Source organism: Festucalex cinctus, chromosome 4 (genome assembly GCF_051991245.1).
Source record: "Festucalex cinctus isolate MCC-2025b chromosome 4, RoL_Fcin_1.0, whole genome shotgun sequence".
Lineage (NCBI taxonomy): Eukaryota > Metazoa > Chordata > Actinopteri > Syngnathiformes > Syngnathidae > Festucalex > Festucalex cinctus.
The window spans coordinates 27,152,459-27,171,273 of NC_135414.1; the positions used below are offsets into that span (position 1 = coordinate 27,152,459).

The 18,815-nt window shown below is 39.0% G+C and overlaps 1 protein-coding gene across 1 annotated transcript in view; it reads right to left on the minus strand.

Moving 5' to 3' along the window:
• Positions 1-15,218: 15,218 nt before the first annotated feature.
• Positions 15,219-18,815, minus strand: part of myom2b (myomesin 2b) — a 29,110-nt gene continuing 25,513 nt past the window's right edge. The window contains exons 36-40 of the mRNA XM_077519998.1: positions 18,378-18,400; positions 18,238-18,293; positions 18,081-18,170; positions 16,245-16,370; positions 15,219-16,127 (exon numbers count right to left, since the gene is read on the minus strand). Of these exons, the coding sequence (XP_077376124.1) occupies positions 15,927-16,127; positions 16,245-16,370; positions 18,081-18,170; positions 18,238-18,293; positions 18,378-18,400 (496 nt within the window). The 3' untranslated portion in view covers positions 15,219-15,926. The remainder of the gene's footprint in view (positions 16,128-16,244; positions 16,371-18,080; positions 18,171-18,237; positions 18,294-18,377; positions 18,401-18,815) is intronic.

An 18,815-nucleotide genomic window follows, 5' to 3' on the forward strand; every position in this document is an offset into this window, starting at 1 on the left:
TGCAACCACTTAACACTTACAAAAAGGAAAATTCTTAAAAAAAAAAAAAAAAAAAAATAGTAAATTCAAGATCAGCAATGAAACTAACGACAATGAAAAATAAAACTGAATTTCCACACTTGGCGCTGCGCACGTTCATTAATGAAACCGCCGCAAAGCAGCTTCTCCAATTACTGCGATAAGCGCTGCGAAGAGATTTGTCGGAGATCGAGCTGGATCTGGCACACATTTCAGATTGTATTGGGGATAAAACATGTACGAGACGGTGCACAACACATGTAGAATTCTTTAATTTCATGCCAGAGCAACCATGGAGAACATTCACTTTTTGGGTTTTACTCAGCCTCAATAAATTCCTTGACAGCAGGCAAGAGAATATCATATTGCCCTGTATGAATCATGTGAAGGCATTTTTTTTTTCAAAACAATATAATCTACAAGTGTCCTTCAGATGTCTTTTTGATTCATCGAAAAGAAAAAAAAAGAAAAAAAAAAAGGACGTCTCATTTTGCTTTGTTGGGCCACAGTAAAGAGTTTATTTCCTGACAGGCATCACAAGGTGACATTTCTCCTGCGACACTTGGAACCTTGTTTGTTTCTTCGTCTAAAGAAAAATCATTTTGAAGACTTAACTAAAGAGATACTTGACTCATTCAGACATTTTCAGCAATTATTTTTTTTACAATACATTTGACAATTTCATTATTTTTCATGCAATTAATACCTTTAAAGGGATACTTGACTCATTGAGCCATTTTCAGCAGTAAAAAGTTAATATTTTGGCCAGAATGAATTTGAGAATTTCACTTTTTTTTTTCATGTACAATTATTATTATTTGATTTAGGGATGGGCGAGTACCGATGCCAGGTATCGGTATCGGGCTGATACCAGCCTTTTTTTCAAGTACTCGAGTACTCGTGACGCAGACGAGTACAAGCGAGCGATGGGGAAGACGTTAAGTGAGTCCTCCTTGCCTGTAAGTGGTGCTAGCTTGCAGCACTTTTTAACCAAAACTTCACCGGTTTGGAAATACTTCAAAATTGTGAATCTTAAACTAAAAAAGCATTTTTGTGTTTTATTTTGAGCATTAAGACTATTGAAGAGTGACTGTAATATTGCCTGATTTTGTTATCTTTCAAAAACTAAAATTCATACTAAAACTATTTTTTTAAACTAATACAAAATAACTCGAATTAAAACTAACCAAATTTCATACATAAAAATCAAAACAAAATCTAACTTAACTCTTTTACTGCCACACGTTATCAAAAAAAAAAAATCTAATATGACAAATGCTTTGATCATTTCCGTCATCCTTGAAAATGTTCTATTTCATCCATTTTCATCAGATTTCGTCATGTTTCATTGTAATTTCATACACCTGCAGCCCATTGAAAAGAGATATATAATGCTGCCATCTGCTGGCCATAGTTAGTGAGTGTTTTTGATTCCACAACCCATTGACCAGGTAGCGCACCAGGCAGTGCACTTAGACGTTGTACTGTCCATTGATTTAAAAAAACAAAACAAAACCATAGTTGACATCATTTAACGTTTATGGCGGCATACATCGTGATTTTACTAATCGTTATAAAACGTTTTTGGCGCTCAAAGAGTTAAAAAAAAATAAAAAAATCCCAAACTATTATAACCTCGGTCCAGACAGACGCATGCGACAGTAGATGTGAGAACACATTCCACATCCAAACCACACTCCAGTGAGGTGTGGAGAAGAGATGGAAAATTGACAAGTTAGTCATCATATTTCAAAGATTGTAATGGAGCTTCTTACTTGAGATAAAATAGGACGATGTCATCCATGACGCTCTTGTTTCTTCTTGTCTATCAGACGTGGAGATTACCTGAGAGCTATCATGATACTGACGAGTCTTTAAATAAATGTAAACAAATGTATAAGTGGCAGAGTAAGTCATTATCAGGTAAAAATCAGCACGGATTAAAACCTTTTCTGCTTCAGGTTTACTCAGTTGTTCATTTCACTTTATTGGCACGTCGTCCCAGAATTTCATCATCTTTCAATGGCAACTTTAGTAACACATCTACATATATTTTATTTTTTCCACCGAGGGGCCTTTGTCACAAGCAGAAAACATATCTTGGGGAAACACTGAAATGCTATTATGTACTTATTGTATTGGCCTGACGCCTAAACTGGAAAATGGCAGTGCGTTTTGGCATCTTTGCAGGGATTGGGGCATGATTATCATTCTGGCAGCCCGCGCATTTGGCAGAGTGGCGGAATTATTTTTTTTATTTATTTATTTGCTATCTTTCTCCCCGGTCGCATATGTGCGCGCATGTGACAGCGAATGAAGGATTCCTTCAGGGAAGAGCCTCCCGAGTCTCCTCTCATCTTCCACTCTCCTAACACTCCTCTGCCTGTTTGTTCCGTCCCTTTTCGCACTTCTCTCGCTGCTCGTCGGAGTCGTGTGATGCGAGAGATTCAACATGGCAGCAAGTTAGGGGAAACACTTCTTGCGGAGAGACGCCGAGCAACACGCGGGGAAGTGAAATCAGTGGCAATTTATAGAGGGAAAAAAAAATGGCTGCTGTCTGGAGTCGACTGTGATCCAATTTGTGTTGTTCTTCAAGGTGTGTGTCCTTTTCACTTGACTCCCTCCAACTCATCTATCTTGGCTGGACTTCAGAAGTATATCCTCTGGAATTACCTTTGGACCCAACACTAACCTTTTAGTGGCCATCTTTTGACTTGAGTGATCATGTGAGAAGAAGCCTTATTGCAGCTTTTCCCAAACAGGACCCTAAAGGAGTCATGGCTCCAAAAATGATCACCGGTAATCAGAATCAAATGGTTAGATCTGATTCTCTGTGAGGTGACTGTGGCGCATTTTAAAATGATTTGCGCACCATATGATGTCGAAAGCGCTATATGCGTGCCATAGGTTGCATTCCGGAACGTGAAACTTGGAAAAAAAGACTAACCACTGCCAGAAGTGGCTTCCCGTTCGTTAATGTTTACATTAATCAGTAATCGGGTCATTATTAACTGGTCAGATTCAGTCATTGACGGCCATTTTAATGATGAATGACTCGTTGACGGATGTCCACTTAGATGGACGGAAACAGTTGCTGAGGAATGACGAATGACAACAAGACTAAGTGCAATTTCTTGAGAAATTGCATGGGAATGCTGAAAGCAAATTGAGAGATAAATTATGAAAGTATAACCTCCTGGTTAGTGGACAATGCGCTTTACCGACTGTGCCATTGAGCAGTATCAGACACCTGGTAAGGATGATAAGTTATATGAATATATATGGAAGTGGGCGTGGAAAGTGATACTTGAAAGTTCAATGACTGTCCCATTGAAAATGAATGGGGAAAAGTTAATATTAAATGTTAAATTATGCAAATACTGTAAGTAATGCGGAATCACATGATATATACCCTGGGAGTTTTTTTTTTTAAATACTGACAGATTCACAATGACGGAAGTGCTTGACTATTGACGAATGACGGACGCTCAAAATTCATTGACATGCCCACGTCTGCTGCTATATAAGTACAGTCCGTTTACCAGTGTAAGCCAAATGAGACATGTCGCCATCTAGTGGTGATTGGTGATATTACAACTTAAAACTAAAATCAATCTCTGCATATTCGCAATTCCGTACACATAGATTTACATATTCACTTTTTCTTTTTAAATTTTCACAAGGTATTTTTTTCTATATCTCTGCGCATATATTTTAACCCAATTTATTATTATTATTTTCATTATTTTTTTATTACTATTATTTTTATTTTATTTTATTTACAGGCTGCCATTTGCCTATCCCTGATCTTAAACATAGGTGGCCAAAACATGCGTGACTCAAATTAAACTGCACTAATACACTAGCCACTAGAGGGTGCTGTAAGTATACGAATGGAAATCAACCTGCAATTGCTCGTCTGTCGCCTCTCAACCAAAGTCAGCTAGCATATGTTCCAGCTCACTTGTGTGCTGACAAAAAGTTGATCGATAGATAATGAAAATGGATTGACTGTAGCAATTTTTAAAAGCAATCATCTCATCTTCTCACTAATTTTCCCCAAATTGTAATACATGTCAATAATTGATGTCAATTTCTGAGCTGAAAATGTTGAGTTGGAAAGACAACATTTTAGTACTGTAATTGTAGTTTGCACTTGCGTAACGCTACACAGCATCATAGTCAGATCCTCTCCCCTGTAGTTAAATAAGTTAGGGCGGGGGGAAAAAAATCCTCATTATCCACTAGGCCAAATATTTCTTGGACCTCATTAGATTATGTGGCTGCAAATAATGTTTAGCCAGTGAGTGTGCATAATTGCCTATTTTGATGCGTATGTGGTCGTTGTTTGACTATTTGATGTCTTGAATTTTCTGTGCATGGCTGCTCGCCTTACATGATGTTAACTTGCATTGCCGACCACGGCGATCTGCAACTGTATGTAGAAAATGAATCACCGGATAGACTGAGGCCGTATCTGCTTTCATCTATCGTCTTTGTCCTGCAGTGATGAGAGGTGAAGCCGCATTTCCAAGTCATCTTTTTTTTTCTTTTTCTTTTTTCTGTCGTATTTCTCCCTGTGCCGCGTGACAGCAGTCAATGTGTTTTTGTCACTTGTCATTGTGACTTCTGAGCCCGAGAGCAGCAGGTGCCAAATGAAAGAGGCTTTATCATCTTACAGGCTCGGCTGAGAAAATTGAAAATTGGTAGGAGGGCGCTGCATATTTCGGCTAATGCTTTGATTGTGAAGTTACACACAAATCATAGGATCTATTCACTACCTCGAGTGAGAGGGCTATGCTCTTTTTCCATATTTATTCATCACACCGAGACCTGTTGCTTTGTCTGTGCTGTTGTATATGTTATCGCCCTGATGGGGAAAGGTCGACCCTGTGTGCAGCTGATTAGTTTTGCTAATTGACCTGAAAATTCAGGGAGAGACCGTTGGTCTTAGTTCATCAGCAATTTGCAACAAACCACATCAAATCACACCTCATAACAGGGGCCAGGAAGGTTTTTAGTGCATCGTGTCTTTTTGCAAATCAAGAACCAAGGGTCAGACATGAACATCCATCTATTAGACCACTAAAGTACTAAATAACTTCTGTTGATTTCTGTTACGTAATGATTAATACACAAAGCAGGCACGCTTTCAAGACCTGTATGATGAATTCAGAGATTTGTTTCTAAATATATTTAAGATCTTTGAAGATAATTGCTGCAATTGACAATAGCATTAGCCTAACCTGTTTTTGCACTATTTTATGTCCTGTTTGCATGACGCGAATAACGTTTATGGAAAGCATGTATTAACCTGCTGCAACCTCGATCCCTGGATCATGACAGCAGTGCATGTGGCACGGTGCACTTTCTGGCTGATCACGCAGAGAGAGAGAGAGAGAGAGAGAGAGAGAGAGAGAGAGAGAGAGAGAGAGAGAGAGAGAGAGAGAGAGAGAGAGAGAGAGAGAGAGATTGAGATTGAGATTGAGAGAGATTTTCTATGCTGGTTTAGGACACGTAACGTAACCCGGGCTGATCGGCAATGGCGGGGAGGCATTTTATAATCATTTTTACGTGCCAGATGCATTCTGTACGCCAACCTCTGAAAATATATTTTTAACTCTTTGACCGCCAAAAACGTTTAATAACGATTATTAAAATCACAATGTATGCCGCCATAAACGGTAAATGACGTCAACTTTTTTTTTTTTTTTTTTTAAAGCAATGGACAGTGCAACGTCTAAGTGCAGTGCTGCCTGGTCAATGGGTTGTGGAATCAAAAACACTCACTCACTATGGCCAGCAGATGGCAGAATTGTATCTCTTTTCAATGGGCTGCCGATGTATGAAATGACAATGAAACATGATGAAATCTCATGAAATAGAACATTTTCAAGGATGACGTGAATGATCAAAGCATTTGTCATATTAAAGTTTTTTTGTTTTGTTTTTTTGATAACGTGCGGCAGTAGAAGAGTTAAAAAAAACGATTGCACCAAAAATGTGTACTTTATGTTACTATACTACAATGTTCTTGGCGCAAATCCATTGCCATGTGTGGTAAATCAAGTGCAAATTTACTCCCAGCTGTCAGAATTTGTGGGCGTGTTTGCGCCAGTATATGATTAGAGCAATATCCTGAGTGAATAGGTGAGTAACTGGGCGCAGACTGCGGGTGCAGTTGTGGTGCAATATTTCGCTCTATTACCAGACGCAGCGCATTCTTAGTGAATGTACCCCAAAGAACGTTATTTAAATGCACTAGCATGAGGCAAGCGAGACTCGCTTTGAGACTCGACTGTCTCTTCAGACATTCTATAGCTTCTATAGCTTGACTCCAGAGAGGATAGCTGCATGTAGGCGACTGCCCTCGGGCACTGCGCCTCTTCAGCATCTACGCTTCAAGCGGAGTACAACGTTCACTCTTCATGGTGCTAACAGAGATGCGCATCACATGCATACAAGAATCAGAACTCTTTGGTGCAGTACTGAAATCTTCCAAGCTGCCCTGGGAGTATAACAGGCACACATATAGACTGAAAAACATGGAAAACAAATGTAATAATGACACAGTTAATGCAAAATTCTGTATTAAAAAAAAAATAAAGAAATCTGTATAAAGTCAATTCATCATAGCCAATTTACCAAGTCTGACACTTTTTGTGTGCGCACGTGTGTGGGTGAGCGTGCGTACTCGTGTAATTTTTCCACCTTTTTGATGTCTTCCTCTGAAAGCTACGAGAATAAAGGGTACAAGAGACTGAATAGTTGACCCTTGTATTGCTCGAGAGAATGCATGTGCGTGTGCGTGTGTACGTCCGTGCGTAGGCGCTGCGAATCTTCTTGACAATGATTGGCCGTGACAGGGGAAGTGTACATGCTGCCTGGCCAGGAGCACACGCGCGCACACGCGCGTTGCCGCACTTTCACAAAGCAATTTCACTTGTTCACACTCTTTCACTCAAAGTGATTTTTGTCATTGGCGAATTCCTCAATCTCTGATTTCATTTTAATGCCATTTTTATTTGAAGGAAATACCCAATTAATAATTATGAAGCATTTCACTGGCATTGAGACAAAGAAAAAGCAAAGCTGGGAGACACCAAATGGGAACTGACTTGAACACCACACCAGCGTTCTCCAACGTTGTTGTTTTCTTTGACTAAATTCTGATCTATATTCATCTGAGAAGGAAAAATGCAGTATGGGTGTTCAGATTTGATGGCCCCACTTTACTATACTAACAGATCTATTTTCCTTCCATCCATATTGACCAGTGGTGTCCAAACTACGGTCCGGGGGCCATTTGCGGCCCGCCGTCCATTTTTTAGTGGCCCGCGACATATGCTAATAAAATGGCATTTGACTCAGTTCAAATAAAATAAAAACAAAAATGTTTGGAGATGGTCAAAGTAAGAAAGGAGGGTGTCGAAAAACACAGGTGCTATTAAAGGTTATTTTAGTTAAATAAAACTAACGGAAAAAACAAAAATTAAAAAAAAAAATTTCGTTAACAAAATAAAATAAAAACGAAGATGCTTTTAAAAAAAAGAAAACTAACTATAATTACAGCAAAAATGTCCTTTGTTTTAGTCTTTGGTAATTAATTTAATTAATTTAATATTTTAATTTAATTAAATGAGCCTTTGGGGATGATTTTAAATGTTATATAGATATATAGATATAAACTGGAATAATGACGTCGCGACCAGGGTGTTTTTTTAAATATTGCGCACAAGTACAAAAAAACAACACAAAACAAACAAAACAAAAACTAAAACTAACACTGAAACTAACTAACCTAAAACTAAGCATTTATTAAAGAACTAAAACTAATTTAAAAAAAATATCAGAACCACCCTGAAAACTAATTAAAACGAACTAAATAAAAAAAAAAAACTCAAATCAAAATAAAAACTAAAATGAAAAATTGCAAAACTATAATAACCCTATTGCCATATTACAAATAAATTGGTTTATATACTTAGCATTTTTCTAAATATGCAAAAGCACAAATAAATTATTTGTACAATTTTTTAGGACTAAAGACAATTTCTCTTCATAACATTATGTGGCCCTTGCGTCCTTCTGATTTTTTATATGTGGCCCTCAAATGAAAAAGTTTGGACACCCCTGATATTGACTAAGTTATTCTGTAGTACCTTTTCAAATATGATTGGCCTAGTTGTGAATCAGCTGTTATCTTTGGTTATTAAAAACCTTTCTGAGGCGGCATCAAGACCTACTTGAGTACTTTTTTTTTTCTTTTTTTTTCCCATTCCGACAGAGCTGCAATTGTGCTGCCATGTCTTCTGTCCAAGTTTTAATGATGAAAGTTTACAGAATGTTCAAAATGTTAAAGCAGTAAGTTAATGATTGGGACGTAATCCATGAACGGATTAACGAGCAGCCGTGGCTCACCTTTTGTGACGCTCGCTGCCGGGTGAAGAGTTGAATTTGAAGCAGATAATTACAATCCTGCTCCTGAATGTGCCCCTCAACCCGTGGAGGCGGAGGCCTCATTCTCTGTGGCCTTAGCAGTTCAGCGTAAAGAGTCAAGGAGTAAAGGTAGCGCGCGGAACAGATGGTTGAGGGTGACCCGGTGTACTACCTTTACATGATCAACTTCTCAAGACTGCAGAATGCTCACGGAACAAGAAAATTGCTTCTTATAAAAGACAGAGAAAGATGAAGCTCCATTTGGCTGCGTGACTCGTACATGATGACATGTTTATTGTGGAACTACATTGTTTCCAGACAACAACAAAGACATCATCTACATGAGTTCTGGAAGGAAAACAAAGCTCTTTGTTGAGTAAGCTAACAAGCTATATATGCTTGCTAGCACAAGATAGCATAAGCTAGCATAAGCGAGCATAAGCTAGCAAGCATCATGAAATGTGATGTTAATGTTTAGCTTTAAACTGACACCAATTCAGCAATAAAATGTTTATTATGTTGTTGTACTTTCCAGTTGTGTAGATCTGTATTGCATCATATTGACATGTGTTTCTAATATTTTCACCTTTTGATTGGTATTCATTATAAGCACATACAATACTGTATACACGCTATTATCCAAACATTTAGGCTACATTTATTTTTGTTTTGTCAATGCCATAATGATAAAAACTAGCAATGTACCAAATTTTGTGTAGTGTAAAAGTCGTAAAAAAAAAAAAAAAAACAGTGTAAAATGATTGTAAAGTACTATGTGCCGTAAAAAATAGTGTAAAGTAGTATGTATTGTAAAAGTAGAGTCTAGAAGTCCTGTTTAGTAGTTAGTAGTTTAAATGTAGTATATAGTAGTAATTGGAGTCACAAAAGTGCAAAGTAATAAGTACTGCAAAATAGGTACAAAGTAGTAAGAAGCCCAAAACTAATGTAAAGTATTCACGTGTAAAGTAGTCCGAAGTGTAAAATTAGTACAAATTAGTCTAATGTATTAAGTAGTGCATAGAAGTTAGTACTGCAAAGTAGTAAGTAGTGTACAAGTAATCTATAATAATAATTAGCGTAAATGTGCCTAAAATTATAAGTCATGTAAAATAAGTGTCAAGTACTATGTGGTGTAAAGTGGTAAGTAGTGGAAGAAAGTAGTGTAAAGAAGTAAGTAGTGCAAAAGTAACAAAGTTGTAAGCACTGTAAAAGTTGTGTACAGTATTACATTGTTTAAAAGTAAAGTATTAAGTAGTGTAAAGGTAGTATAAAGTAGTAAGTTGTGTAAAAGTACTGTAAAGTAGTAAGTAGATGCGGGCCTGATCCGCGCCGGTTCAGGCCCGCAAAGGGGTTTAATCCGGCCCGTGAGATAATTTTGTTAAGTTACAAAAATTAATCAGTCGGGCACTTTCAAAATATATAAAATTTATACCTTCACAAGCAGTCCTTGTACAGGGGAATCGTCCTGGATGTCATTATTTTACACACAACTTAAAGTTATGGTTTGTTTAATTATAATTATTATTATTTATTTATTTTAATCATAGACCAACAAACGTGTTAAATACGACACAAATTCAATTAGTGGTAACACAAATAGATATGACAAGGATTAGTGTCCTTATAACGTCATTAACTGCGCCACGCAATGCATTCTGGGAACGGGTCGATTTAACACGTCCAGGACTCCGTTCCATTTGCATTTGTATTGTTTTTTTGGAACAATATAATTTCAGTTGAGCTCCGAAATTTAGGGCTGGCACACAAATAGCGAAAATCTGCGTATAATTGACGGCAATCGTTTTTAAGTTATACACCGTTATTGTACCGATGCGGCCCACTTGGTAATATATTTGCAAATCTGGAAAGATTTTTCCAGAAGTCTTTGCATCTTTGTCATCACTGCCATAGTGCGATGTTGTCCTCGGTTTCAAAACAGGTGAGTCTCAGCCATGAACTGTCAGATGCTCAAGGTCGCAGGTCGTCCTGCCACAAGGCTCGCCTCTCACGCTGGTTAATGATTTGCGATCAACATGACTTTGACTGTCTTGCTTTTGTAACAGCAGTCCTGTAAACATTTCTGACACACCTCCTGCAGTATCGATATATAATAAAGTGACCGGTGAGTGTACATAACTGGGATAAATGTAAAAAAAAAAAATGATGTCCTAATGACACCCTGGACTCAAGTGTGAATATCCATTCTGGGCATGTATGAAACAGCCAGACCATCACTGTGTGCGCGTGTGCCTGTGAAGCGGCAAAATCATTTAAATTGGGAAGAGAACGCAGGAATGTGTGATTCTGATCTCTACCAAATTTCTCTGTCAGAAAAAGACCCCGACCAGCCGCCTTGCAATTTCACAGTGATTGGAGAATGAGTGGAAAAAAAGGGGGGAGGGAGGAGACTGCAAAAAGAGAGAGAGAGGGGGAGAGGGGGGGGCGGGTCTAAATGAAATACGGAGACAGATAGAGGTTAGATGCAGACAGACTTGGAATGTACATTGTTGTGATATGGGTTTCATTTTTTCTGATGAGTCTCAAATCTTCAACACATTGTTGCCCTTCCATCATCATCATCATCATCATCAACCAATGACGTTGCTGGCAAATCTTTCTATCACCCATATGGTATCAACTCGGCAGGATTGGAACACCGACTGACCAGACCAGGTGCTCGAAAATAACAAGTGATAGTACCTGGTTGTGTTTTTGGAGAAGGTTCAATATCAAGTCCCGAGTCACTGTGGCGAAAATCAAGCAAAGTCGAGTCGTCACTTGGATTAAGCAAGTCATAAATCGTCAAACTATGAAAAATACAGAATTGCCATTAAAGGGATTTTGCCATTTTCAGCAGTCGGAAGACAATAGTTTGTCTATAATTAGTTTGATAACATCATTATTTAGTAGGGACTTTTTTCCAGACCAAGTGATCTTCTTTAATTAGTTAAAGGGCTACTTGACTTATTCAACAATTTTCAGCAGTGAAAAGTTAATATTTTTTCCAGAATGGATTTGATAACTTTATTATTTTTCATGTACAATTAATACCTTTAAAAAGTATATATATTTTTTTTTTTGTTCTTGCTGTCGACTGATGATGACATCACCTGTGCTGAGGAAGTAGCTAATGGCCAATCATGGCTCACCTGTTATCTGTGGTTGGTCAGCAAACTGAGCCATGATTGGTTGTCACCTACTTTCTCAGCACAGGTGATGTCATCATCAGTCGACAGCTAGTACAAAAAATACTTTTTAAAGGTATTAATTGTACATGAGATATAATGAAGTTACCACATTAATTATCGACAAAATATGAACTTTTTACTGCTGAAAATGGTTCAATGAGTCAAGTATCCCTTTAATATTTTGTCTAAAATTAATTAGATGACTTCATAATTTTTCATGTACAATAAATACCTTTAGAAAGACATTTTGCCACTTGCAAATGATATCACATGTGCTTAAGTAATGACCAATCACGGCTCAGTTTGCTCACGTCACATGACCAAACCCAGAAAATCGGTGAGCCGTGATTGGTCGTTAACTAACCTCTGAGCATCTGTGATGTCATTTACAGTCGACAGCAAGTAGCGAGTTTTAATTGTACATGAAAAAAAATGTAGTTATCTAACTAATTCTAGACAAAATATTCACTTTAAATACTATATTGATATATTGGTTGTTCTTTAAAATTATCTGTCGGGTTTTTTTTTCTCTTTTTTTTATGTAATCAGTATTGGTGGCTACTCAAGAGTTGAGTGTTGTACTGGTATTGGTCTGGAAAACGTTTAACTACCAATCATAAACAAAATATTAGGTTTATTTTGATACATTGTGTATAGCCTACAGTACTTTCTCTATTACACCCAATGGCCCACAACAAGCTGCAGCTGCATTGAACTGATGATCAATTTATTTTTTTTAATGAATTCCTCTTCCTCTATCTCTTCCTTTTCATCCTCATCCTCACAATCTTGAGCACACGTCTCATTTATTTAGTAAAGATCACGTGCGCTTACACAGCCCCTCCCCTGCGCATCTCCGGAAATCAGCTGTCATCAGTGTCATCATCAGAATAATTGCCCGCCGCAACTCTTAATGGCTCTCCGTGTATTTAAAAATGTGGATGTGTACGCCGCCGCAAAAAAAAAAAAAAAAAATGTTTTTCACGTCATTGTTTGAACAGCGCTGTTTTAATTAGGACAGGCTTGCGCGTGCGCGCGTGTCCAAATCTCATCAGGTTGTCTGCATGTTGCAATAGTGCCCCCACATGGAAGACTGGAGGAGGACATGCTTTCTGAAATCCTACACACACAGTCATCGTCCTATTCTCGCGCACGCGCGCGCGCGCGCACTCTCCAATGACACGGTGTTATATTTGGAAACACAATTTCATGCTATCAGTCCTGGCAAGCTATTCCATTTTGATAGCTGCCGTCTGTCTGTATACATACGTAAGTGTGCGTGTTCCCTCCTCGTGCATCTGTTTGTATGTTGTGCTTCTCAGAGTTTAGTTTAGTTTTTTAGTTTTTTTGTTTTGTCATTTATTTTTGAAAATTGGTCGTCATGGTAACGTTTGATTCCAAGTCATTTGGTTGATTAAAAAATGTGCAGATTAATTAAAAAGTTAGGAAATGATCCCACAGCAGATGATCAGTGAAACATCAAAAATGATTCAGATCTCTGAGGCTTACGAGCGAACCACGCATGCGCGCATTTGCATACAAAGCCACATAGTGTGTTGATCACCGGACACCCAGGAACACAAAACCTTGTTGGCTGTCTCCTTGGCTTGGGTTGTTTCCAACCAACTCTTTGTTCCGACATACAGCAAAGTGCAATCTCATGTTTTATTAGCAAACACACAAACTACGATTTGTCTGTCGCTCACAGCTGTAACGAAGCACAAATCTCATCAGCCATCATTTCATCATCATGATACCTTCACTGCTTCCTGTGCTTGAGCAGCAGCTTTTAAATTACAGAAGGGGTCTTTTTTTATTTTATTTATTTATTTATTTATTTATTTTTAAGTCCGTATAAAACTAACTTGTAATTTCACATCCACTACAGTAGGTGGCAGTGGCACATTTATTATTATTATTATTATTATTATTATTATTATTATTATTATTATTATTGCTGGGCGGCACGGTGCTTGACTGGTTAGCATGTCCGCCTCCCAGTTCTGAGGACTCGGGTTCGAGTCCAGGCTCGGACCCTCCTGGGTGGAGTTTGCATGTTCTCCCCGTGCCCGCGTGGGTCTTCTCCGGGTCCTCCGGTCTCCTCCCACATTTCAAAGACATGCATGGCAGGTTAATTGGGTGCTCCGAATTGTCCCGAGGTGTGCTTGTGAGTGTGGATGGTTGTTTGCCTCTGTGTGCCCTGCGATTGGCTGGCAACCAGCACCCCCCACGACCCTTGTGAGGAATAAGCGGTCAAGAAAATGGATGGATGGATGGATGGATGGATTATTATTGCCAAATAGATGCACTTCTACTATTATAGTTTTATAGAAGGTACAATCAATAAAAACAGAGAGAGAGAGAGAGAGAGAGAGAGATAGAGAGGTCATATATGGCTAATTTCGCATTGCTAGTCTTCTGCGCAGTTGTTAGCAAACAAGGAATGGGCATTCCACCAGTTTCAGCACAAGGATGTTGCATTTATCCATTTTGTGCCTGAACGTGCACTGCAGATGTTAGACACCTACTCAGTCTCTGCTTGTTTCCAATTGGTTGTTTTTCCTTAAGTGTTGTGATTTTTTTTAAATCTGACTTAGATGTATAAAATGGGACTGGAAAACGTTATACTGTCAGTTTCAATAAATATGCCGAAAAGCGTTTTGTTTTTTCACACAAAATGTGCCTTGATTGGCCCGTCGCATATTTTATGTAAATCAGTTTGTGTAATTCTGCTTGCTGTATCGGTCCTACTAATTTTTACTTCATAATGTCAAAATGAATTCTGCGTTGTTTTGCAGCATTCACTTAATCTTTCATTTTCAGTTTCAAAGCTAAGCAATGATCTTTGAAAGAAGCCAATTTCTACAAAAGCACTTCTATTGGATCTCATTAGATGAACTTCACGAGTATTCCTGTGGATAATTTGTCTCGAAAACTCTCAGATGTCACCCTTAAAAGTCAGCATGTCTTTTTTTTTTTTTTTTTTTTTGAAGGTTCTGCTCCAGAGCTCTCATTTACTGACTGCCCGCTGACGTTAAAAGCTCAATATCACACTGCGCCGAAGGTGTGCGGTAAACTGTATTTGCGGATGACAGGTTTGAATGGCTAAGTGCTTCTTACCCGTTTCTTCCCGTGCCCGCGTTAGCACGTCCTCTGGAAGCGAGTGTGAAAATGCATTGTCGTAGGTGTAAGCAGAGGCGGCGGGCGCGCACGTTGACGACAGAAGTTGCGCGTCGACATCCGGAGGTGCTTCATGTATAAAACATGTGTGGCGATTGTGAGAGCGAGCCAAGAATTGATCATGTGCACTGGCAGCCTTCCCTGTTGGACAATGTGGACCCGACCGGCCTCCGCAGACTTGACTTGGCCACGTCTTCAAAGCGCTGGTTGGGAGGTAATGTGGGACGGGATATTAAGAAATGTATTCACAAGGTGTTATGCAAAACATCACAAGATGATTTTTTTCTTTTCATTGGATTCATTTGAAGCGATAAAACTTTTGACATGAGCTTGGACTTGCAGTTTTAATTAAAACAGGTCACATTTGCATTCAATATTCAAGTTTCAGTTTTATTCTGGTGGTTTTGAATCAAATCATACTGTGACATTTTTTTTTTCAGTTGAATCATTTAATGTTTTTTTTCCTAATTCAATACATCTCAAACATTCTTCTTCACTTAACTCATTTGCTCCCAATAACGTGTAAATACGTTTTTTTATGTTCTAAGTGTCCCAAAGACGTATTTATATGTTTTTTTGTTTTTATGCTAGAGCATACAGAAGGCTTTGATGCAGCCTCTCAACTGCAAAGAACGGTTGCAGAAATGGTAGTTATTACACAAACGACCAGCAGGTGGCAGCAGAGCAAAGGAGATCAACCAGGGCCATGTCGAAAAATAGCTCAATTACTTACAATTTTGAATAGATTTGTGAAAACTGATGAAACTTAGCTCTCTTCTAATGCTAATTGCTGCAAAACGGAAACCGATAGAAACATACTTTTTTTCCTGATGAAAGAAGAGACTTTAATCTTTCTTTTGATAGGTTCCATGCTTTTATAGCAATAGAACACAATATTCTGTCGGCCTTGCAAAATCAGTCAAAATCCAGTAAAACAGCCGGGAGCGAACGGGACTGCTTCTGTGAAAATGGCTGGGAGTGAATGAGTTTTTAATTGAATGTTTAATTACAGATTTTGAATTCATGTCACAGTTTGCGCTCTGTTCAATTCCAAGAAAATATTTCTCATAAAAATGAGCACCAGTTTGCCGACGTATTATTTTAAAACCTCCTTCGAGTGGGGGTGGGGCTCTTCACTCCTCTTCCGGGTGCTGCCCTGGGAGGGGTGGGGCTAGGAGGGGAGGGGGCTGGCTTCGTCATCGTTTGAGGCATTTCAATGGGCATTTTGGGAGGGATGATCGTTTTAGTCGTCACGGTTGGCTTTGCCTCGGGGATTTTGTCACCTTGGCGGTACACGCAGACCTGAAGAAAGATTTGGGCAAAAATGTTGAGCAAAAAAATGTTTGCAGGTTCAACCGGATAGTATGCTCTAAATCACAAACTATCTCAAGATCAGATAAATACAGTGATTTCACTCACCACAATATCCACGGATTCCCCTCCGTATTTGTTCTGGACAATCATGGAATATTTGCTGGAATCCTCCATGGAAATGCCTCTGATTGTAAGGCTGGCAAACTTGCCCTGGTCGAGGGACACCACGTACTGAAATATGGAAACAAAAATTGATCGTTTCAGTTTGGAATCAGTATTCTGGACCTCAAACAAAAAACAATGCAATACCTATTTCTGTTGGTATATTTGTGCATACGGATTTGAGCGAGAATGAATCATTAGCATATTGCCGTGTTAAGTTTAGATGCCAATGTGTGTGACACGATTGATACTGGATGTTGAAGTAAATTATTTTCACCCTTTAAAGCCTAAACCATGAAATATATGAGAGAAAATTCGGATTCTTTGTAAATAGAGTATTTATGAAAAGTGATCACGGATTTAATATATGACTAGAAATATGTATATATATCAGGTCAGTTGGGAATCCAGCCCACCCATGACCCCAATGAGGACAAACAATATTAAAACAAGGATTAAAATTCCGTTACCGCCTAGAGTGACTATCATGATGTTATCCTCGCCGTTTCCAAAATATCGCAATAATGTCGTTAGAGCTTTCATGTAGTGCGCTTAAGATCATAAAAAGCTCTTTATCACTTTCAAGCCTGCTTGCTTCTTTCGTTCAGCGACACTTTCAATCTGTGCGGCTTTTCAAGCTTGGAAACAAAAATGCTTTAGTCAACATGTGACTATTGTCTGGATCTATCCTATATACTGTATAAATGTATTTTTCCATTTGTTTTTCCCTGTGCTTAGCTTCAAACGCCTGTGTTGAGGGGAGGCGCCCCTGAGATTTGCCAGACCGAGGACACCAGTTCTTGTTTTAGATGCATTGTTTGCAGGTGAGGGAAAGAATAAAGACGAGGGCAAACTTTCAAAACATATATTCCTCCTAGACCTTCTCCGCCGTTCCTTTAACTTAAATCTTCAAAGGCGGCAGGAGCCGCCGGGATGCTGATAATGTAGAAAGAAGCGCCACTGACCGACTGGGACCACATTTTGTTTAGTTTGCTGACCTCACCAGCCTGAAATGCATTCGATTCTGATTGTTTTTCATGTCCCAGATTCTGGTCGTGAAATTATACATTCGGCGTGTGCTTCAAAAGATACAAAGATATGATTGAAATAGCCGATTTTGTCATGACTGGGTCATGCTAGGGTTATTTGTGGGTCATGCAAGGGCATGCCAGGGTTATGTTTGGGTCATGCAAGGGTTATGTTTACTGTCATGCAAGGGTTATGTTTGGGTCATGACCGTGAGCTCAAGTGTCCGTTTTTGAACTGATGTAATCGGCATCTAGTTTCAACTGGTGATACGCTATGTGATGTCAGACGCTAAGTGATGTCAGCAATCTTTAATCTCTTTATCTAGTCAACAGCCAATCAGATACTTCCATGTCAGTCGTGTTACCCACATGTCTAGCCACAACCAATCAGATCGATTCACTGTCTATATAAGCTGTCTGAGAAGTGTTTGTTTTTGTCTGATTATTACCTCTGTTCCTCTGTGCAACTCTCGTTGTTTCTCGTCTAGTCAAGTTTGTTCCACGCCTCTCGATGTGAATAAATAGTTAAAATCTTATTTGTGTCTGCGTTTTTGGGATCCAACCCCAGGACATAACAGATGTGAAGATGAAACGCCGATAATAATAATACCTTCACAACAATAGCCAGCAACAAACTGAATTTTTTTATCAAACCGACACAAGGGCAAAGGAAGATGTCGCTTTCATGCTTGACAGGCAGCGCATGGAAGTGGAATTTCTGCTCTTTTATTTCCCCGTTTATGATTTTTACCTGATCATCACGCTCGACCTCTACTCCGTTCTTCAGCCAGGAGACTTGAGGCTTGGGGTCCCCGCACACTGTGCACGTTAAACTCAGCGTCTAGTGGCCCACACATGATGATTCAGTCAATAGCAGCTGACAATCATATGGCACACTCAAATGTTACCTTCTTTTCCATGATGGTGACAACGTCAGGCAGACCTCCGACCACCTTACCGCGGTCTGTCGTACAACGTGAGTCAGTTAGCAAACGGCAATATTGCGTAAAAGACCATATTTGAACCGAATGAGAAGATGTATACTCACTCTTGTCAGCATAAGCTAAAGCCCTAAAAAAACAAAAACAAAAAACGTTTAGGCTGAATAATCCAAAATTGCGACCAAGGACGACAGACATTTTCTCATTCTAGCAAGTAGAAGTTGGTTACATTACGTTTCCCTTCATTGGCCAAATTAAATGATCCTTTCTATACTTAGGTTGGAATCAGTTCTCAGACGGATCGCCACAGGATATTCTGGTCAAAAAGCCAAACTACCACTCAAATGTGATTTTCTCTGTTTTTTTTCTTTGAGTAATAATTGAAAGAGGCCAATTAGAGCAGCCGGCCGGGTGAGAGATCATCCTCGGAAGCAGATGGCTCGGGGAACTCTGCTCTCCTTGTCCCATCTTGACGCTCAATAAGCAGCCAGCAGGGCGGCACTTGCTCCAGCGTGCAGGTAAAATGTTGCGCTTCAACGCTCCTC